Source organism: Carcharodon carcharias, chromosome 3 (assembly GCF_017639515.1).
Source record: "Carcharodon carcharias isolate sCarCar2 chromosome 3, sCarCar2.pri, whole genome shotgun sequence".
NCBI classification, from domain to species: domain Eukaryota; kingdom Metazoa; phylum Chordata; class Chondrichthyes; order Lamniformes; family Lamnidae; genus Carcharodon; species Carcharodon carcharias.
Window position 1 is genome coordinate 12,431,428 of NC_054469.1, and position 24,324 is coordinate 12,455,751.

Genomic DNA, 24,324 nt, shown 5'->3' on the forward strand with positions numbered 1-24,324 from the left:
TGTGGGAAAGTAAGTTGTGAGGAAGACTCAAAGAGCCTGCAAAGGGATATAGACAGGTTAAGTGAGTGGGCAAAAGTTTGGCAGATGGAGTATAATGCGGGGAAATGTGAACTTGTCCACTTTGGCAGGAAGAATAGAAATATTAATAGAAATATTATTTAAATAAGGGACACTGCAAAACTCTGAGGCACAGAGGGGTCTGGGTGTCCCTGTGCATGAATAACAAAAAATTAGCATGGAGGTACAGCAAGTGATTAGGAAGGCAAATGGAATAGATTTTATTGCAAGAGGGATGGAATATAAAAATAGGGAAGTCTTACTATAACTGTATAGGGCATTGGTGACATCATACCTTGAGGCCCGTGTTCTCTTAGGGGCCACAGTGGTGTAGTGGTAATGTCACTGGGCTAGTAATCCCACAGCCCAGGCTAATGCTCTTTAGACACAGTTCAAATCCCACTGCAGTAGCTGGTCAAGTTTAAATTGAGTTAATAAAATCTGGAATTGAAAGCTAGTCCCAGTAATGGTGACCATGACAACTATCCTCAATTGTTGTAAAAATCCATCTTGTTCACTGATGTCCTTTAGGGAAGGAAATCTGCCATCCTTACCCGGTCTGGCCTACATGTGGCTCCAGACCCACAACAACATGGTTGACTCTTAACTGCCCTCTGAAATGGCCAAGCAAGTCACTCAGTTCAAGGGCAATTAGAGATAGGCAACAAATGCTGGTCTTACCAGTGACACCCACATCCCATGAGAGAATAAATGAATTAAAAAACAGTTTTGGTCACTTGGGTTACACTTGCTTGAAAAGCAGTTCAGAGAAGGTTCACTAGGCTAATTCCTGGGATGAAGAGGAGAGACTGAACAACTTGGACCTATATTCATTGGATTATAGAAGAATGAGGGGTGATCTCATTGAAACATATATGATTCTGAGGGGTCTTGCTAGGGTAGAAGCTGAGAGGATGTTTCCCATTGTAAGGGATTAGATCTGGGGGACACAGTTTATAAGGGGTCACCCATATAAGACTGAGATGAGGAGAAATTTCTTCCCTCGGAGGGTGGTTAGTCTTTGGAATTCTCTTCCCCAGAGATCAGTGGAGGCTGGGTCACCGAATATATTCAAGGCTGAGTTAGACAGATTTTGGTTGACAAGGGAGTCAAGGGTTATGGGGGGGCAGATAGGAAAGTGGCGTTAAGGCCACTTATCAGGTTAGCCATGATTGTATTGAATGGGGGAGCAGTCTCGGTGGGGGGGGGGGGGGTGGGCGGCAATAGCAGTAGGGGCCTACTGTTGCTCCTATTTCTTATGATCTAATGAGAGCTATGGCTGTGTGCACTGCAGAGAAAAAGTTATTATGAGGAAAGACTGGAGAAACTCAGGTTTGGGCCTGGAAAAGAGGGATATGGGGAGCTGATGGTGTAGAGGTGAAGTCTATCTTTAATAGTATGGAGAAAGTTAATCCAGAATAAACAAGTTCAAGCTCGTAGATGACATCTCTAGAATCAGTAGCAGGATGTTTTCCAGCATGCAGAGACTGGCAGAACAGTGGAGGCAGAAATCCTGGAATCATTTAGGCCTCAATTAGATGCAGCCATTGGGGTGGGGGGGGGAGCGTAGGGTTGTTCTGGATGGATGTAATACAATGGGCTGAATGGCTTTCATCATGAAGTATGGCACAGCTGCAGTGGTCAGACGGCACCAAATGTGAACCATAAATCACTGGCCTGTTTGGCTTTTGGTGGGCTCTCTGGGCAAGGCACCTTAACTAACAGCTCCTTCCTCTTTCTCCAGCTCAACAGCTTTGAACAGCTGTGTATTAACTTCACCAATGAGAAGCTGCAGCAGTTCTTCAACCATCACATGTTCGTGCTGGAACAGGAAGAGTACAAGATGCAGGGCATCGAGTGGACTTTTGTTGACTTCGGCCTGGATTTGCAGGCTTGCATTGACCTCATCGAGAAGGTGTGTGGCCCAGCCGGTGCGGCGTCTGTGGTGTAGCACGGCCTTCTGGAGATGTCCCCCACCAGAGCTGCAGTTAGACAATAATCAGATTCAAATTGGGCTAAAACAGTCAGTCTGCAAGGTGCAGCTTGTGAGCGGCTGAGAATGTGAGCATTGGGAATGCCGGAAAAACCACAGTCCGGATACAGCCAGTGTCACATGAGAAGTCTTCCTCAGTAAATCAGAGGGATGTAATTCCGCATCTCCGGTCCCTATCTCCTGCCCTGGGATTCCCCCTCTAGGGAGTAAGGTTGCCGCTTGTGAGTGGACATGTTCCTGGAGGTTTTATCACATAACCTCCAAATTTCCCAGCTGGTAAAATATCCGCCCACCTCCAATATTCCTCAAACTAATAAGCAGAAGTGTTGAAAGACAATACAAGATCCACACTTCTCTAATGCTCCTGCTGTACTGAGTGGGGTTCTCTAATGCTCCTGCTGTACTGAGTGGGGTTCTCTAATGCTCCTGCTGTACTGAGTGGGGTTCTCTAATGCTCCTGCTGTACTGAGTGGGGTTCTCTAATGCTCCTGCTGTACTGAGTGGGGTTCTCTAATGCTCCTGCTGTACTGAGTGGGGTTCTCTAATGCTCCTGCTGTACTGAGTGGGGTTATCTAATGCTCCTGCTGTACTGAGTGGGGTTCTCTAATGCTCCTGCTGTACTGAGTGGGGTTATCTAATGCTCCTGCTGTACTGAGTGGGGTTCTCTAATGCTCCTGCTGTACTGAGTGGGGGTCTCTAATGCTCCTGCTGTACTGAGTGGGGTTCTCTAATGCTCCTGCAGTACTGAGTGGGGTTCTCTAATGCTCCTGCTGTACTGAGTGGGGCTCTCTAATGCTCCTGCTGTACTGAGTGGGGTTCTCTAATGCTCCTGCTGTACTGAGCGGGGTTATCTAATGCTCCTGCTGTACTGAGTGGGGTTCTCTAATGCTCCTGCTGTACTGAGTGGGCGTCTCTAATGCTCCTGCTGTACTGAGTGGGGTTCTCTAATGCTCCTGCTGTACTGAGTGGGCGTCTCTAATGCTCCTGCTGTACTGAGTGGGGTTCTCTAATGCTCCTGCTGTACTGAGTGGGTTTCTCTAATGCTCCTGCTGTACTGAGTGGGGTTCTCTAATGCTCCTGCTGTACTGAGTGGGGTTCTCTAATGCTCCTGCTGTACTGAGTGGGGTTCTCTAATGCTCCTGCTGTACTGAGTGGGGTTCTCTAATGCTCCTGCTGTACTGAGTGGGGTTCTCTAATGCTCCTGCTGTACTGAGTGGGGTTCTCTAATGCTCCTGCTGTACTGAGTGGGGTTCTCTAATGCTCCTGCTGTACTGAGTGGGGTTCTCTAATGCTCCTGCTGTACTGAGTGGGCGTCTCTAATGCTCCTGCTGTACTGAGTGGGGTTCTCTAATGCTCCTGCTGTACTGAGTGGGGTTCTCTAATGCTCCTGCTGTACTGAGTGGGGGTCTCTAATGCTCCTGCTGTACTGAGTGGGGTTCTCTAATGCTCCTGCTGTACTGAGTGGGGTTCTCTAATGCTCCTGCTGTACTGAGTGGGGTTATCTAATGCTCCTGCTGTACTGAATGGGGTTCTCTAATGCTCCTGCTGTACTGAGTGGGGTTCTCTAATGCTCCTGCTGTACTGAGTGGGGTTCTCTAATGCTCCTGCTGTACTGAGTGGGGTTCTCTAATGCTCCTGCTGTACTGAGTGGGGTTCTCTAATGCTCCTGCTGTACTGAGTGGGGTTATCCAATGCTCCTGCTGTACTGAGTGGGGTTCTCTAATGCTCCTGCTGTACTGAGCGGGGTTCTCTATTGCCCCTGCTGTACTGAGTGGGGTTCTCTAATGCCCCTGCTGTACTGAGTGGGGTGCTGTGGGGATCAGCGCTGGTGCTTTGACTATTTGCTATTTATATCCATGATTTGGATGAATGTATGGTTTGTAAATTTTCTAATGACACAATGATAGGCAGAAAAGTAAGTTGTGGGGAGGACACAAAGAGTTTGCAAAGGGACATAGATAAGTTAAGTGAGTGGCAGATGGCAGATTTGGGAGATGCAATGTAATGTGGGAAAATGTGAGGTTACCCACTCCGGTGGGAAGAATAGAAAAGCAGAATATTATTTAAATGGAGAGACTGCAGTGGTACAGAGGGATCTGGGTGTCCTGGTACATGAAGCACAAAAAAGTTACTACGCTGGTTAATTCACTGTCACTGGGTCAAAATCCTGGAACTCCCTTCATAATAGTACTGTAGGTGTATCTCCACCACATGGACTGCAGCGATTCAAGAAGGCAGCTCACCCACCACCTTCTCAAGGGCAACTAGGGATGGGCAATAAATGCTGGCCCAGCCAGCGAAGCCCACATCCAGTGAATGATTGAAAAATAAGAACATCAAATAGTTAGGGAGACAACCGGCATGTTCGCCTTTATTGTGAGGGATTGGCCTACAAGAATAAAGAAGCCTTGCTACAACTGTCCAGGTTTTAGGTATGGTCACATCTGGAGTACTGTGTGCAGCTTTGGTCTCCGTATTGTAGGAAGGACATAACTTGCATTCAAGGTGCAGTCTCACTAGATTGGCCCCTGGGGAAGAGGGGATTATCCTAATGATTAGGCTGAGTGAATTGGCTATATATTCTCTGGAATCTAGAAGAATGAGAGGAGATCTCATTAAAACATTCAAGGTTGCGAAGGAGCTTGACAGATTGGACAGTGCGAGTTTGTTCCCCAACTGGGGAATCTAGAACACAGGGGCACAGTCTCAGGTCAGGGGTCAGATAATTTAGGACTGAGATGAGGGGAAATTACTTCACTCAAAAGGTTGTGAATCTTTGGAATCCTCTATCCCGGAGATGTGGATGCTGCATTATTGAATATATTTAAGGCTGCGATAGACAGATTATTGGTCTCTTAGGGAACTAAGGGATATGAGGAGCGGTTGGGAAAGTGGAATTGATGCTGAAGATCAGCTGTGATTGTATTGAATAGCGGAGCAGGCTCAATGGGCCGTGTGTTCCACTCCTGCTCCTATTCCTCATGTCCTTATGATTTTGCTCCTGGGTGTTCTCCAGTGTCCAGGACATTACTCTTTCATTCCTGGTGACTTTAGGACATTCCTGGAGGGTTGACAGCCCTGTTGGGGAGGGTGTTGTGTGGGACCATTGCACCTGGAGTAGGTGGACACCTGGGCCTTGTGTGCAGGTGAAATGGGAGGGAGAAGAGGCCACATTTTGGTTAAACTGGTGAATCCAATTACCCGCAGCACCCTGAACAACTGGGCATCAATCCCAGCTACCCTACCCCGATCCGACAGAGCATCTGATAACAAAAACAGAAAGAATCCAGAAACAAGGGACCCAGCACTATTTAAGGGTCAGAGGAATTTGGGTTTCTGGGTTTTTTTTAACTAGCTGCCTTTCTCTCATGCTTTTCACACTTTCAGAAGGTTCCAAAGTGCCTCCAGCCGATGGATTACTCTTAAAGTGCGGTCACTGTTTGTAATGTAAGAACTGAGGCAGCCGATTCACGCACAGCAAGATCCCACAAACAGCAGTGTGAAAAGGCTTGGATAACCCATTTCAGTGAAGTTGGTTAGGATCAGGACCCTGGGGTTAACTCCCCTGCACTTCTTTGAAGTAATGGCATGAAATCTGGACATTGCAGCTTCAGAACGACAATCCTGTACGGGGAGTGTCAGCGCAAACCCTGTGCTCAAGTCACCGGATGTTAGAATAAAATGCCAAACTTTGAGGCAAGTATAGCAGAAAGATAACATTATTTCAGAACAAAGCTTCATTGCAGAATGGAAAGAGTTATGTCCAAAATAATCTAGCTTTTTTTCAATTTATTCATTCCTGGGATGTGGGCGTCGCTGGCTGGGTCAGCACGTGTTGCCCATCCCTAGCTGCCTCTTGAGAAGGTGGTGGTGAGCCGCCTTCTTGAACCGCTGCAGTCCATGTGGTGTAGGTACACCCACCGTGCTGTTAGGGAGGGAGTTTCACATCGTTGACACAGTCAGGAAGGTGAGTGGCTCGGAGGGGAACTTGCAGGTGGTGGTATTCCCACATGTCTGCTGCCCTGGGTCCTTCTAATGGTGGAAGCTGGTCTCTGTCCACTGCCTGGCACATGGACACTGCCTACTCTCGGACACTGCCTTCTGCCATGCACTGCTTGGCTTCTGGTCACTGCCCTTCCTCGGACACTGCCCACAGCCGGAGACTGGTTAGCACTGTTGTTCACCACTGAATTTGTCCCCCTAATTGCCATCCACTCCCCTCACCACCTAGAATTGACGCCACTAGATAGTGACAATCTATTACTTTTCTCCCTTTTCTGTTTAACTGTTGCAGCCGTTGGGAATCCTGTCAATTCTGGAGGAGGAGTGCATGTTCCCGAAGGCCACAGACATAACCTTCAATGCAAAACTCCACAGTAATCTCCTGGGAAAGTCACTGAACTTTGCTAAACCAAAGCCTGATAAGAAGAGAAAATATGAATCGCACTTTGAGATCTTGCACTACGCTGGAGTGGTGAGTAACTTTGGTATCACAGACCCTAATCTGCCTCCCGTATTCTGACAAGCTGTGATGGGGTTGCTTCATGACAGTCGAGTGAAGCAATCCGAGCTTGACCAACACTGAGTGAAAAGTCGAAATGTGATCGGGGGTATACCCCACACGCACACAAAAAAATGCATACACAGACACACACACACATACATGTGCACACACACAAATACGTGCACACACTCAGACGCAGACACACACACACTCACACACCCATGTACACATGGACACATGCACACACACACACACACACAAATGCGTACACACAATCACACTCACATATAAACATTCGTGCTTAAACACACACTCGCAAACGTGCACATACTTTCAAATATTCATACATAAGCTTGCTTACACAGAAGATCACAATCACACACACACGTTTAAACATGCACACACAATCTCTGACTCACATGTACACTCATTGAAGAATGTGCTTACAATAATGTCCTGTGTGCACACGCTCATTCTTAGTAAAATTGCTTACACATACAGTCACACTCATACACAAACACAAACACACACAAACACATACACACACACACACACACACACACACACACACACACACACAGACACAAATACTGAAATATTCGTACGTGTAAGATCCTCCTCCTGGTCTACAGCTTCTTTTGTCCCTACTCTGGATACCAATGACACACAACTTGGATGAGGTTCCCCCAAAGGTGATGCTGCTTTATTAAACGACTAAGCAATGGTGCATACTCATGATAATACCAGTTGCTTAGCTTCCCTGTAAGCCAGAGTTCGCCTCGGTGGTTAATCTGCTGACTTCTCCATGAGTGATTTCTGAGTCAAAAACAGAATTACCTGGAAAAACTCAGCATGTCAGGCAGCATCGGCGGAGAAGAATAGAGTTGACGTTTCGAGTCGAAGGGTCATGAGGACTTGAAACGTCAACTCTTTTCTTCTCCGCCGATGCTGCCAGACCTGCTGAGTTTTTCCAGGTAATTCTGTTTTTGTTTTGGATTTCCAGCAATTTTTTTGTTTTTATCTCTGTGACTTCTAAGTGACTGACCAAATCGCTCTCACCCATTGCAGCAAAGATGTGTTCGTGGACTCTTTCTTTAAACCATTTTTTTTGCTAAGGCCCTGTGCCACATAAGGTAATACCTGTTTTTAGCCCATTTAATTGGTTTTTGGTGACATCAGTGTCTTTTCCCTTGTTCTTTTGCCCTGGGCCTCTTACAAGGTCATGCTTGAATGACATAACCAGCCTGACTCCACTTTGTAAAATGTTATACAAGGGAAGTCATGTTTTGCAATCCTACTGGAGTCTTTTTGAGGACATAACTAGTAGAATAGATAAAGGAGAATCAGTGGATGTGGTGTATTTGGATTTTCAGCAAGCTTTTGATAAAGCCCCATGTAAGAGGTTAGTGTGTAAAATTAACACATGTGACTGGGGGTAATACATTGGCATGGATTGAGAATTAATGAGCAGACAGGAAACAGAGTGTAAGAATACGTGAGCCAGAATCTTCGAGTCAGCAAGCAGGTGCGGGCCCTATGTCACCGTGCGTCATTCAGACCTTCAGTTTGGCGGGCGTGCGCCGGAGTCGGCTGTGCTCCTGCTGAACTTTCAAAGGCCTGTTAAGGCCATTTTAAAACTAATTATAAAGTTATTAACTGAGCTGCCCATCCAACCTTAAGGTTGGTGGGAGACAGGCGAAGAGCCCAGACAGCTTTCACATTTATCATGAAACCTCATCCACGGGCGGGGTGAGGTTTCCCAAGAAGTGTTTAAAAACCATATAAAGTTTTTTATTAATGTTCATTGACATGTCCCAGCTGATGTGACACGTGTTAAAAATTTTTTTTCTTTTTATTAAAATTTTTGCAAATCAAACTAATCTCCCTGAGAATTCTCTCCTGACTAACGGATCCACCACAGACCCGATCCACATTCAGACCAGGGACAAGCCAGGCTGTGTCATCACACCGACCCTCTTCTCGATCTTCCTTGCTGCAATGCTCCATCTCACCCTCAGCAAGCTCCCCGCTGGAGTGGAGATAAACCACAGAACACGCGGGAACCTGTTCAGCCTCCCTCGCCTGCAGGCCAGATCCAAGGTGCTCCCTTGACTACAGTGTGTATTCCTGCCCGAATATCAGCAGGTCAGACAGTATGACTACATTTCCCTCCTTAGAACAATTGCTAAAGTGTAGCAAGCATTCAAAACACTGTGGAGCAAATGCACCTGTGGCTGTGATAAGACCTGTTAAGCACCTAGAGTGTTGTTGGAGCTGCACTCATCCAGGCAAGTGGGGAATGTTCCTTCTCTTCCTAGGCAGTGCCTCAGGGTCGAGGGTGACTTGCTTCCACACTAAAAATGAGTTCTCAGGTGACTGAAGAGTCCAATGTGTGACCCACAATGTCTGTCACAGGTGGGGCAGGTGGTGGTAGGGGGAATGGGTGGGCGGGATGCCCAAGGTGGGTGGGGTGTCCGGGGTGGGAGGGGTGCCCGGGGTGGGTGGGATGCCCAGGGTGGGTGAGGTGCCTGGGTTGCCACGCTCTCCTTTTGCTGTTGACGCTTGACTTCAGCTGGTCCTTGGTGATGAGACTCGAGGTGTTCAGCTCCTCCCCGGATGCTTTCCCTCCATTTCGGGTGGAATGGGCCAGGGATTCCCAGATGTCGGTGGGGATCTGGCACTTTTTCATGGAGGCTTTGAGGGTGTCCTTGAAGCGTTTCCTCTGCCCTCCTGGGGCTTGCTTGCCATGTTGAAGCTTCGAGTAGAGCACGTGTTCTGGGATTATCGTGTCAGGCATGAGGATGATGTGGCCTGACGGGCGGAGCTGATCGAGCTCGGTCAATGTTTCGATGCTGCGGATGTTGGCCTGAGTGAGAACACTGCCATTGGTGCACCTGTCCTGCTAATGGGTTTGCAGGATCTGGTGGAGGCAGCGCGGGTGGTACCTCCCCAGAGTTTTGAGGTGGCCCCTGTACATAGTCCATGTCTCGGAGTCACATAGGAGGGCGGGTATCACCCGCTCTTATCGCCCAGAGGGTGGTTGGAGTCTGGAACAAACTTCCTGAGAGGGTGGTGAAGTTAGGTTCGATCGAGGTATTCAAGTGGGAATTGGATTGCTACCTGAAAAGAGAGAATGTACAAGGTTACTGGGATAAGGCAGGGGAGTGGGATCAGGTGGAATTCTCTTTCGGAGAGCCAGTGCAGACTCAATGGGCCAATTTGTTTTTTATTCATTGGATGTGGGTGTCACTGGCTAGGCCAGCATTTATTACCCATCCCTAAATGCCCTCGCTCAGGGGGCATTTAAGAATCAACCACATTGCTGTGGGTCTGGAGTAACATGTAGGCCAGACCTAAGGATGACAGATTTCCTTCCCTAAAGGACATTAGTAAACCAGATGGTTTTTTACAACAATCAACAATGGTTTCATGGTCATCATTAGACTCTTAATTCCAGATCTTTTATTAAATTCAAATTCCACCATCTGCCATGGTGGGATTCAAACCGGGGTTCCCGGACCCTGACCCAGGGTCTCTGGGTTTTTAGTCCAGTGACAATATCACTGCGCCATCACCTTCCGGTAAAAACACGCGCTCTACTCGAAGCTTCGACATGGCAAGCGAGCCCCAGGAGGGCAGAGGAAACGCTTCAAGGACACCCTCAAAGCCTCCGTGAAAAAGTGCAACATCCCCACCGACATCTGGGAATCCCTGGCCCATTCCACCTGAAATGGAGGGAAAGCATCCGGGGAGGAGCTGAACACCTCGAGTTAGAACCATAGAACATAGAACATTACAGCACAGAAAAACAGGCCAATCGGCCCTTCCAGTCTGTGCCGAAATATTATTCCGCTAGTCCCATTGACCTGCACCCAGTCCATAACTCTCCAGACCTCTCCCATCCATGTACCTATCCAATTTATTCTTTAAACCTAAGAGTGAGCCCACATTTACCATGTCAGATGGCAGCTCGTTCCGCACTCTCACCAATCTCTCTGAGTGAAGAAGTTCCCCCTAATGTTCCCCCTAAACCTTTCCCCTTTCACCCTAAAGCCATGTCCTCTCGTGTTTATTTCTCCTAATCTAAGAGGAAAGAGCCTACTCACATTTACTCTGTCTATACCACTCATAATTTTGTAAACTTGTATCAAATCTCCCCTCATCCTTCTACGCTCCAAGGAATAAAGTCCTAACCTGTTTAATCTTTCCCTGTGACTCAACTCTTGAAGACCCGGCAACATCCTAGTAAATCTTCTCTGCACTCTCTCAATCTTACTGATATCCTTCCTGTAGTTAGGCGACCAGAACTGCATCACCAGTTGCATCACCAAGTACCAGCTGAAGCCAAGTGTCAACAGTGAAAGGAGCGCATGGCAACACGGACACCCCACCCACCCCGGACACCCCACCCACCCCGGGCACCCCACCCACCCCGGGCACCTCACCCACCCCGGGCACCCCACCCACCCCGGACACCTCACCCACCCCGGGCACCCCACCCACCCCGGGCACCCCACCCACCCCGGGCACCCCACCCACCCCAGACATCCCACCCACCCCGGGCACCCCATCCCGGGCACCCCACGCACCCCGGACACCCCAACCCGGGCACCCCACCCACCCTGGGCATCCCACCCACCCCAGACACCCCACCCACCCTGGACACCCCACCCACCCGGGCACCCCACCCACCCCGGACACCCCACCCACCCCGGGCAGCCCACCCACCCCGGACACCCCACCCACCCCAGACACCCCACCCACCCCGGGCACCCCACCCACCCCAGACACCCCACCCACCCCGGGCACCCCACCCACCCCGGACACCCCACCCATCCCGGACACCCCACCCATCCTGGACACCCCACCCACCCCACCCACCCCGGGCACCCCACCCACCCCAGACACCCCACCCACCCCGGGCATCGCACCCACCCATTCCCCCTACCACCACCTGCCCCACCTGTGACAGAGATTGTGGGTCACACATTGGACTCTTCAGTCACCTGAGAACTCATTTTTAGTGTGGAAGCAAGTCACCCTCGACCCTGAGGCACTGCCTAGGAAGAGAAGGAACATTCCCCACTTGCCTGGATGAGTGCAGCTCCAACAACACTCTAGGTGCTTAACAGGTCTTATCACAGCCACAGGTGCATTTGCTCCACAGTGTTTTGAGTGCTTGCTACACTTTAGCAATTGTTCTAAGGAGGGAAATGTAGTCATACTGTCTGACCTGCTGATATTCGGGCAGGAATACACACTGTAGTAATGGGAGCACCTTGGATTTGGCCTGCAGGCGAGGGAGGCTGAACAGGTTCCCACGTGTTCTGTCGTTTATCTCCACTCCAGCGGGGAGCTTGCTGAGGGTGAGATGGAGCATTGCAGCAAGGAAGATCGAGAAGAGGGTCGGTGTGATGACACAGCCTGGCTTGTCCCTGGTCCGAATGTGGGTCGGGTCTGTGGTGGATCCGTTAGTCAGGACAGTATTCCATCACACTCCTGACTTGTGCCTTATAGATCATGAACAGGCTTTGGGGAGTAAGGAGGTGAGTTACTCACCACAGAATTTCCAGCCTCTGACCTGCTCTTGTAGCCACAGTATTTATATGGCCGGTTCAGTTCAGGTTCTGGTCAATGGTAACCCGAAGGATGTTGATCGTGGAGGATTCAGCGATGGTGATGCCGTTGGATGTCGAGGGGAGATGATTAGATTCTCTCTTGTTGCAGATGGTCATGGTCTCGTACTTGTGCGATGTGAATGTTATTTGCCACTTATCAGCCCAAGCCTGAATATTATCCAGGTCTTGCTGCATACAGCACTTTGAGGTGTAGTCGCTGTTGTAATGTAGGAAATATAGCAGCCAATTTGGATACAGCAAGCTCTCACAAGCAGCAATGTGATCATGATCAGGTAATCTGTTCTTGTGTTGATTGAGGGATAAACATTGGCCAGGACACCAGAGAGAACTCCCCTGCTCTTCTTCGAGTTAGTGCCAAGGGGTCTTTTATGCCCACCTGAGACAGCAGTCGAGCCTGGGTTTAACATCTCATCTGGAAAGATGGTGCCTCTGACAGTGCAGCGTTCCCGCACAGGGTATCAGCCTTGATTTTTGTGCTCGAGCCCTGGGCTTCATTCCACAATCTTCTGGCTCAGAGTTGAGAGTGAAATAGAATGACTATCCAAGCTAAGCTGATGTCCAGAGGGACATTTTCCTGGTTGTTAATACAGCACAAAAGTGGATTTCCCTGTGCACTTTTGAGACTGAAGACAACTCTTACCCAGCGGGGATGATCTGCAGCTAGTTGACTTGGGCTTTGGCGGGTGGTGATTGATCATTCGAAGTGCAGCATCTCAGAGACAAAATGGGGTGTTTTTTCAGACTCAGCAGATCTCATACTTTCAGGTCAAGTCTGGCACAAGTTCAATAAATGATGATTTCAATGCTGTGTTGTGCCCTAGGCCCAACTTCAGACCACAACTTGTGAGCGGCGACTCAGTGCTGGTGCTTGCATCTCTGAGGTAGAGGATCAAGGGTTCAATTCCCACCTCAGACACTCCTAAACAAAATCTAAGCTGACGATCCACTGTCAGAGGATGGGATGTTAAACAATCTGCTCCTTCAGGTTAATGGAAAGGATCTGAGCAGCACTATTCAAAGGAGAGGAGGTTTTTTTATTTGTTAATGGGATGTGGGGGTCACTGGCTGGGCCAGCGTTTATTGCCCATCCCTAGTTGCCCTTGTTCAGAGAGCATTTAAGAGTCAACCATATTGCTGTGAGCCTGGAGTCACATATAGGCCAGACCAGGTAAGGGGGGCGGATTTCATTCCCTAAAGGGCACTAGTGAACCAGATGGGTTTTTACAACAATCAACAATAGTTTCATTAAAATCAAAGTCATCATAAGACTTTTCACTTCAGATATTTATTGCATTCAAATCTCACCATCTGCTGTGGTGGGACTCAAGCCCAGGTCCCTAGAACATTACCCTGGGTCTCTGAATGATTAGCCCAGTGACAATAACAATATTGTCTCTCTCTCTCTGAGTACACCTGGTGCCTTGGTCAATGTTGCCTCCTTAATAAAATAAAATTGTCATTTATCTCATTGTTCATGGGAGTTTGTAGTGCAAACATTGGCTGCCATTTTTCCTCCAGAATAATAGTCAGTATTTCATTGGCTGTGAAACTTCTTGGGATGTCCTTTGGCTGTGTAAGACGCTATGGGCAGGATTGTCCACTCCTGCCCGCTGCCGGGATTGTCCGGTTCCACTGAGAGTCCAAGGACCTCTGGCTGGCCGCTGAATCTCCCACAGCAGATCCCTCCACAACAGGGCTGGAAAATCCCGGCCTAGATAGTTACACCTGCAGCCATTTGATATTTTTTATTTCCATGAGTGAGGGTTGCTTATCCAGCTGTTTGGTTCAGTGATTGTCCATTGGAAACTGGCTGAGATTGAGTCACCAACAGCCACTGGAGAGACGAGTCTTCCCTCACTTGTGTCTTGGCTGGACAGAGATGTAACTCCACAGTGCTCTCTGAGAAAGAGGCTGCAATGTGAAATACATGAATTGTAATCAATGGCTTCTCTCTTCTGTAGGTCCCGTACAATCTCAATGGCTGGCTAAACAAGAACAAGGACCCCTTGAACGAAACGGTGGTGGAACTTTTCCAGCAATCTTCTAATGAGCTAGTGGCTCTGCTGTACCAGGATTATGTCAGCGCCTATGCAGGTGGATACAGCATTCTCTCTCTCTCTCGCCTATCACTGAGTGATCAGAGTTAACAGAATTCCACAAAATAAAGGATCTGGAGCAAAGTAACTGGGCAGAAATGTTAGTGAACAACTCAACAGATCAGCAGGGAGGGATCTTCAAATGTGTGATGTTTAAATACCATACAAATATATCTCTCTCAGGTGAAGATAATTACATAGAATTAACTTGAACGTCCAGCACAGAAATATTTGGCTCAACTGGTCCATGCCAGTGTTGGTCCCCCAACAAAACCCCTCCCCTCCTGTCCCTTGTCTTCTTTGAACCCCACAAGCAAAACTACGAGGGAGGGATGTGACAAACTTAGGGAGAATAATACTCACAATATAGAGAGTATGGTAAGGAGGTGATAAGGGTGGGGGGGGGTCACTGAAAATAAACTAGCAGGTAACACAAGAGGATGTTGTAGCTTTGCAGGAACTTCCATAAACACGTGAAAAATAGCTAAAGAGATGAAGGAAGGCGGTGGCTTGTCAAAGACGGGAACACAGGAACAGTTACAGGCCGCTCAGTCACTAGAGTCTGTTCCACCATTAAGTTGTTAATGGCTGATCTGCATGTTAACTCTATCCACCTGCTTTGGTTTCATATCCCTTCATGTCCTTGTCTGACAAAAATATTATCAACCTTAGTTTTGAACTTTTCAAAATTTCTTCTCCCATGGGATGTGGGCGTCACTGGCAAGACCAGCATTTGTTGCCCATCCCTAATTGCCCCCAAACTGAGGGGCTTGCTCAGCTGTTTCAGAGGGGCAGTTAAGAGTCAACCACATTGCTGTGGGTCTGGAGTCACATGTGGGCCAGACCAGGTAAGGACAACAGATTTCCTTCCCTAAAGGGCAGTAGTGAACCAGATGGGTTTTTATGACAATCGATGGCAGTTTTATGGTCACCATTACTAAGAGTAGCTTTATATTCCAGATTTTATTAACTGAATTTAAATGCCTCCAGCTGCCATGGTGGGGTTTGAACCCCTGTCCCCAGGGCATTGGTCTGGGGCCTCTGGGACCTCTCGTCCAGAATCAATTTTCCATCGACCCCCTGCATTAACAGCTTTTGGTGGGAGAGTTTCCCAGGTTGTGTGAAGAAACCCTTCCTGACATCCCTCCCGGATGTCCTAGTTTTATCTGATGCTTTTTGCAATCTATTCCTGGACACCCCCCCCACCCCACCCCGGTCAGAGCAAATAGATAATAAAGGCAGGAAGTGCTGGTGTTACCCAGGAGGTCGAGCAGTGTCTGTGGAGAGAGGAATAGAGGCAACGTTTCAGGTGACCATTTGCCAGCCTGCAGCATTAGCTCCGGGAGGAATTTCCCCCTCCCGTGGTGGGGGAGGGGACGGGGATGGGAAGTGTTTCCCACTTCAGAGGTCGCCGGGGACTCACGCAGTGTCGCACGACCCCGACCTCACTCCTTATGCAGTCGGGGGACTCCCCGACGTTTCTCACGGTGGGGGTCGGTGGGGGGTGGTGGGTGCCACGCCATCATACCCAGGCACCTGGGCAGCGACTTACCCACCTCACCCATTGAGGAGGTGGCCAGAAGAGCTCCGGGGTGCCCACGTCCAGCGACACCTCCCTGTGGAGGCCAGGAGGGACGTCCCTCTACCCACAGGGTGGGAGGAGGAGGAGGCCGAGCAGGGAGGTGAACCCTTCATGCGAGCTAGTTCCCCGGGGCAGCTGATGCCCAGGGCCCCCAGCAGAGGGACTGCCCCGCAGTGCCGCAAGAGGATGAACAACCTCATCCACGCCGGCCGCCGGGGGGGCGGGGGAGGGGTGAACCCTCAGCCGCTCACAGTCACCTCAATGAATGGTGCAGGGGGCTATGGGCCTCGGGGAGGCGGGGGGGGGGGCACCGTGATAAGGTCAGGCCCCATCGCCCCACTGCAGCCCATCCACTCTGCAGGTGGAGAGGCCACCGTGAGTCCCTCATCCGTCCACACAGAGAGCTCACAAGCTGCCTGGAATGGGGGGGGGGGGGGTGGGGGTCGGGGAGAGGACTCAGGTGATGAGGGTACCAACAAATGACATGTCTCTCTGAGCCTTAGCCTTGTCTGTGGATGGGCTCAACACACTGGAGGCTGCTGGACCAGGATCCTTCTGGGCAATGCATCCATCCACATGGCACACAATTCCAGAATGTTATTTGTAAGACTGGAAGCATGGGAAAGATAGATGAAATTGCTACATACAATTAATTGTTAAATCCAATTGCCCTCAACCCCACCTTCTCTCTCCTCTTCGCGTGGGAGAAGTTAAGCCACAACTGTAGAGCGAGGGAGAAGATGGGAGGGGGTCGGAAAGAGCTCACTGATCTCAAGGAGTGGACAGCCCAGATGGCAGGGGCGGAGTGGGTCTGGGCCTTCGGAGATGGAGATTGGCTTGTGGCCTCCAGCCAGGAAGGATCCATGCACGTCATAGAAACCTAAGGGTCAAGTATTCCTCCATGTTAGAGTCACTCGCCCTCTCCTCTCTCACCAGCAGGTGCCACCAGAGAGGGGGCGAGGCCTGAGGCTCAGGTTGTCCAGATCCAACACAAGGCCGGAGAGGAGCGAGGACATTGTTGATAACCCATACTGCCCCTGTGGAGGTGTCACAGCAGATACCTGCTCCCTCCACCTGCCCAGGGACACACACCACAGAGGGTATTAGTTCTAGTTTAGGAAGGGTCTCAAATTGTGGTGGACACTCCATGTCCCCCGGAATCCGGCATCTGCAGGAAGGCAAAGGTCTTTTCCAGGGCTCTTGTGAGTCGTGTACAATCCCTGTCCCACATACACTTTGCCCTTCACACTCTCATCTGTCCCAAGGTCCCAGCATTGTAAATATCACATACTGGAGTTTCCCTTCAGTTGTCCAGTTGAGATGATCTGCATCTCCGCCCACCCTCGATGACCCAGCCCCCATGCAGCATCTCGAGACCTCCACCTCCACCATGAGGTTCTATATAGTTCCGACTTCCCCTCCACTCCAGCACTTACACCCTCTCCCCCTTAAGCAATGAGCCCCCATTCCCAGGAACTACTTTCAACCCCCCCAGCGCCACCCTTCAACCGTCCCCCATCACCTTCCATCCCATCCAGGTGAATGTAGAGGTCCCCTTATTCCCGAGGACACTGAAAAAGCTGGACACCATCCAGGACAAAGCAGCCCCACTTGATTGGCACCACATCCACAAACGTTCACTCCCTCCACCACAGATGCACAGTAGCAGCGGTGTGTGTACCATCTACAAGATGCACTGCGGGAATTCACCAAGGCTCCTTAGACAGCACCTTCCAAACCCATGACCATTACCATCTAGAAGAATAAAGGCAGCAGATGGATGGGAACACCACCACCTGGAGGTTTCCCTCCTAGCCACTCACCATCCTGACTTGGAAATATATCGTCGTTCCTTCACTGTCACTGGGTCAAAATTCTGGAACTCCCTCCCTAACAGCACTATGGGTGTACCTACACCACATGGACTGCAGCGGTTCAAGAAGGCAGCTCACCACCACCTTCTCAGGGCAATTAGGGATGGGCAATAAATGCTGGCCTAGCCAGCGAAGCCCACATTCCATGAATGAATAAAAAAAAACACCTGCACAAACACCGCCCACCCCCAGCTATACCCCAACATGACCCATCCCACCATCCCGCTCCATACCAGCTCACCCATTGAAAACCCCCCGCTGAACCTCTCTCTTTCTCTTAGCACCACCAAACGCCCCCAGCCCCTTCTAGACCTGCACACTCGTCCCACCTCTTCATTCCTCTCCTGCCCGTCTGTCATGGCCCCCCACAAACACCCCTCACACGGACCCTCACCACCCAGCAGCAGCTCCTGCAGCCTTCCACCTGCAGCTTGATGGTCAGATCCCTGGGAGGAGTTGCGGGCTGAAGATCGGATCCCTGGGAGGAGTTGCGATCTGAAGATCGGATCCCTGGGAGGAGTTGCGGGCTGAAGATTGGATCCCTGGGAGGAGTTGCGGACTGAAGATCAGATCCCTGGGCGGAGTTGCGGACTGAAGATCGGATCCCTGGGAGTAGTTGCGGACTGAAGATCAGATCCCTGGGCGGAGTTGCGGACTGAAGATCAGATCCCTGGGAGGAGTTGCGATCTGAAGATCAGATCCCTGGGAGGAGTTGCGATCTGAAGATCGGATCCCTGGGAGGAGTTGCGGACTGAAGATCGGATCCCTGGGAGGAGTTGAGATCTGAAGATCAGATCCCTGGGAGGTGTTGCGATCTGAAGATCAGATCCCTGGGAGGAGTTGCGATCTGAAGATCGGATCCCTGGGAGGAGTTGCGGACTGAAGATCGGATCCCTGGGAGGAGTTGAGATCTGAAGATCAGATCCCTGGGAGGTGTTGCGATCTGAAGATCAGATCCCTGGGAGGAGTTGCGATCTGAAGATCAGATCCCTGGGAGGAGTTGTGATCTGAACATTGGATCCCTGGGAGGAGTTGAGATCTGAAGATCAGATCCCTGAGAGGAGTTGCGATCTGAAGATCGGATCCCTGGGAGGAGTTGCGGACTGAAGATCGGATCCCTGGGAGTAGTTGCGATCTGAAGATCAGATCCCTGGGAGGAGTTGCGATCTGAAGATCGGATCCCTGGGAGGAGTTGCGGACTGAAGATCGGATCCCTGGGAGTAGTTGCGATCTGAAGATCGGATCCCTGGGAGGCGTTGCGGACTGAAGATCGGATCCTGGGAGGAGTTGCGGACTGAAGATCGGATCCTGGGAGGAGTTGCGGACTGAAGATCGGATCCTGGGAGGACAATGAGAACACCCCACTCCCGAAGCTGCTGTGTAGAGGAGATCCAGGTGGTTGATGCTTCACCCACCCACTGCTGCATGTGGTGTTCCAGGGTCCGGTCGCTGGAGGCCTCACCTTCTCCCCACCCCCGCGAGCTGTCCCGGGCTTGCTTTAAGCAAGTGCCGATGTTCACATGTCAGGTTGGTCCAGGCGTGTTCCGGACTGACGCGATTGCAGATGAATGGCGATTGGGGGGTGGGGAGAGGGGAGAGGGGGGTGTAGAGAGGAGGGGGGGGTGGGGTGGGGAGAAGTTGGGGGGGGTAATTCCTGTTAGATCTTTCTCTGCATCCCATTAGCGGGATGCAAATCGGTTTCCCACTGGCCTCTGGTTGGAATTGTGACCTGCCCAGCCGGGCGGGAGAATAACGTCCCTCCGTCATTTTACGCTGGCTGGAAACCAATATCCACCCCTCCCCCCCTCACCTGTCCCCTACTATTAAACCCTCAGGGGGATGGGGGTGGGGCTGGAAACGACTGGACTATTCCACCCTCTGTTTCTCTCTCTACAGATGCCGCCGGACCTGCTGAGTATTTCCAGCATTTCCGCTTTTCATTTCTTAAAGGCAAAAGGTGTTTGACAAATTGGTCACCTTTGAGTAAGGTTGGCTGAAGGGAGTACAGTAGATGCAACGTATAAGGTTGTATTTGACAAAGTGCCTCACAAGAGGTTGTATAAATACGATCCAGGGAGCACAGTCTGGAACTCTGCCAACCAAACAGGAGCAGGTGGAGACACAAGGAGAGGAAAAGGCTTCAGGAAGGTAGAGAAAAATGAGCAGAACTGGGCAGACAGCTGGAGGTCGCAGCTTAAGATGCAGAAATCCCGCATGACTTAATGGAAAGATCCTGAAGGCTGCGGACGAACAAAGGTTTCTCGAAAAGTGAGTGAAGGTAAATGAAGCCAAAAAAGTCCAAGAAAATCCTGGGTTCTATAAATATGGTACTGGGTACAGTTTGGATGGCACATTATTGTTAGGGTATTAATAGGTTATAAAAGCTAAACTGTGATGAATGCACTTTGCTGTTTTTAAAAATATTTGTATTTTTAGTACTTTATCTATTGACAGATAGAATTTCCCGAGCATTAACGGCGATGTTCTTGTCTTTAGTTCACAATTTTGGAAGCTGAGGGACTATTCATTTATTTATTTCCAGAACATGAACATGCACAACCTGGAGTTAAGGTTAGGAGGAGGAAAGCTGCCTCATTCCGGACAGTGTCACAGCTACACAAAGTAAGTACATCATCAAAACACACTCCAATTAACACAGTCAGCTTAAAATAACATTGACACTGTCCATTGTCACTCTGACCATAGTCACACTGACACTGTTCTTACACTGACCATTGTCACACTGAACATTGTCACACTGAACATTGTCACACTGAACATGGTCACACTGACCATTGTCACACTGAACATTGTCACACTGAATATGGTCACACTGAACATAGTCACACAGAACAGTGTCAAACTGACCATTGTCAGTCTTACCATTGCCACACTGACTCTGTTAACACACTAACCATTTTCACACTGTCCTTTGTAACACTGTCCAATGTCACATTGAACATGGTCACACAGAACATGGTCACACTGAACATTGACACACTGAACATGGTCACACTGAACATGGTCATACTGAACATTGTAACACTGTCCTTTGTAACATTGTCCATTGTACCACTGAAAATGGTCACACTGAACATGATCACACTGAACATTGTCACACAGACCAATGTCACACTGACCATTGTCACACTGACCATTGTCACACTGAACATGGTCACACTGAACATTGACACACTGACCTTGGTCACATTGAGCATTGTTACTGAACATTGTCACACTGACCATGGTCACACTGAACATTGTCAAACTGAACATTGTCGCACTGACCTTGGTCACATTGACCATTGTCACTGAACATTGTCATACTGAACATTGTCATACTGACCATGGTCACACTGATGATTGTCACACTGAACATTGTCACACTGAACATTGTCACACCGAACATGGTCACACTGACCATTGTCACACTGACCATGGTCACACCAACAATTGTCACACTGAACATTGTCACACCGAACATGGTCACAATGACCATGATCACACTGAACATTGTCACAGTGACCATGGTCACACTGACGATTGTCACACTGAACAATCTCACACTGAACAGTGTCACACCGAACATGGTTACACTGACCATGATCACACTGAACATTGTCACACTGACCATGGTCACACTGAGGATTGTCACACTTAACATTGTCACACTGAACATAGTCACACTGAACATTGCCACACCGAACATGGTCACACCGAACATGGTCACACTGAACATTGTCACACTGACAAGGGGCACACTGATGATTGTCACACTGAACATTGTCACACTAGACGTTGTCACACTGACCATGGTCACATCGAATATGGTCACACTGAACATAATCACACGGACCATGATCACACTGAATATAGTCACATTGAACATTGTCACACTTAACATGATCACACTGAACATTGTCGCACTGACCATGGTCACACTGAACATGATCGCAGTGACGATGATCACACTGAACATAGTCACACTGACCATTGTCACAGTGAACATGAACACACTGAAGATGGTCACACTGAACATTGTCACACTGAACATTGTCACACTAAACATTGTCACACTGAACATGATCACAGTGAACATGATCACACTGAAAATGGTCACACTGAACATGGTCACACTGTCCTTTGTAACACTGTCCATTGTCCCACTGAAAATGGTCACACTGAACATGATCACACTGAACATTGTCACACAGACCAATGTCACACTGACCATTGTCACAGTGCACATGATCACACTGAAGATGATCACACTGAACATTGTCACACTGAACATTGTCACACTAAACATTGTCACACTGAACATGATGACAGTGAACATGATCACACTGAACATGGTCACACTGAACATGGTCACACTGAACATAGTCACACTGAACATGGTCACACTGAACATAGTCACACTGAACATGATCACAATGAACATGGTCACACTGAACATGGTCACACTGAACATGATCACACTGGACATGGTCACACTGAACATTGTCACACTGAACATGATCACACTGAACATAATCACACTGAACATGGTCACACTGAACATTGTCAACCTGAACATGGTCACACTGAACATGATCACACTGGACATGGTCACACTGAACATTGTCAAACGGAACATGGTCACACTGAACATGATCACACTGAACAAGGTCACACTGAACATGGTCACACTGAACATGATCACACTGAACATGGTCACACTGAACATGGTCACACTGAACATGATCACTATGAAAATGATCACACTGAACATGGTGACACTGAACAAGGTCACACTGAACATGATCACATTGAACATTGTCACACTGAACATTGTCACACTAAACATTGTCACACTGAACATGATCACAGTGAACATAATCACACTGAACATGGTTACACTGAAAATGGTCACATTGAACATGACCACACTGAACATAATCACACTGAACATGATCACAATGAACATGGGCACACTGAACATGATCACACTGAACATTGACAAAATGAACATCGTCACACTGAACATGATCACACTGAACATTGTCACACTGAACATTGTCACACTGAACATGATCACGCTGAACATGATCACACTGAAAATGGTCACACTGAACATTGTCACACTGAACATGATCACAGTGAACATAATCACACTGACCATGAGCACACTGAACATTGTCACACTGAACATTGTCACACTGAACATGGTCACACTGAACATGATCACACTGAACATGGTCACACTGAAGATGTTCACACTGAAAATGATCACACTGAACATGTTCACACTGAATATGGTCACAATGAACATGATCACACTGAATATGGTCACAATGAACATGATCACACTGAACATGATCACACTGAATATGGTCACACTGAAGATGATCACACTGAAAATGATCACACTGAACATGTTCATACTGAATATGGTCACACTGAACATGATCACACTGAACATGGTCACACTGAACATTGTCACACTGAACATGATCACACTGAACATAATCACACTGAACATGGTCACACTGAACATTGTCAAACTGAACATGGTCACACTGAACATGATCACACTGGACATGGTCACACTGAACATTGTCAAACGGAACATGGTCACACTGAACATGATCACACTGAACAAGGTCACACTGAACATGGTCACACTGAACATGATCACACTGAACATGGTCACACTGAACATGGTCACACTGAACATGATCACTATGAAAATGATCACACTGAACATGGTGACACTGAACAAGGTCACACTGAACATGATCACATTGAACATTGTCACACTGAACATTGTCACACTAAACATTGTCACACTGAACATGATCACAGTGAACATAATCACACTGAACATGGTCACACTGAAGATGATCACACTGAAAATGATCACACTGAACATGATCACACTGAACATAATCACACTGAACATGATCACAATGAACATGGGCACACTGAACATGGTCACACTGAACATGATCACACTGAACATTGTCAAAATGAACATCGTCACACTTAACATGATCACGCTGAACACGATCACACTGAAAATGGTCACACTGAACATTGTCACACTGAACATAATCACATTGAACGTGATCACACTGAACATGATCACACTAAACATGGTCACACTGAACATTGTCACACTGAACATGATCACACTGAACATGGTCACACTGAACATGGTCACACTGAACATAGGAACACTGAAAATGGTCACACTGAACATGGTCACGCTGGACAAGGTGACACTGAACATGATCACACTGAACATTGTCACACTGATCATTGTCACACTGAACATGATCACACCGAACATGATCACTCTGAACATGATCACACCGAACATGATCACTCTGAACATGGTCACGCTGAACATGGTCACACATAAGCTGGTCACATTGACCATTGTCACACTGAACATTGTACCACTGACCATTGTCACACTGAACATTGTCACACTAAACATTGTCACATTGACCATGATCACACTGAACATGGTCACACTGAACATGATCACACGTAACGTGGTCACCTGACCATTGTAACACTGAACACTCTCAA

At 48.7% G+C, this 24,324-nt stretch overlaps 1 protein-coding gene across 1 annotated transcript in view; it reads left to right on the forward strand.

The window, feature by feature from the left end:
• Window positions 1–24,324, forward strand: part of LOC121276250 (myosin-7B-like) — a 212,810-nt gene that overhangs the window by 52,803 nt on the left and 135,683 nt on the right. The window contains exons 14-17 of the mRNA XM_041184454.1: window positions 1,802–1,972; window positions 6,345–6,524; window positions 14,155–14,287; window positions 20,288–20,367. Of these exons, the coding sequence (XP_041040388.1) occupies window positions 1,802–1,972; window positions 6,345–6,524; window positions 14,155–14,287; window positions 20,288–20,367 (564 nt within the window). The remainder of the gene's footprint in view (window positions 1–1,801; window positions 1,973–6,344; window positions 6,525–14,154; window positions 14,288–20,287; window positions 20,368–24,324) is intronic.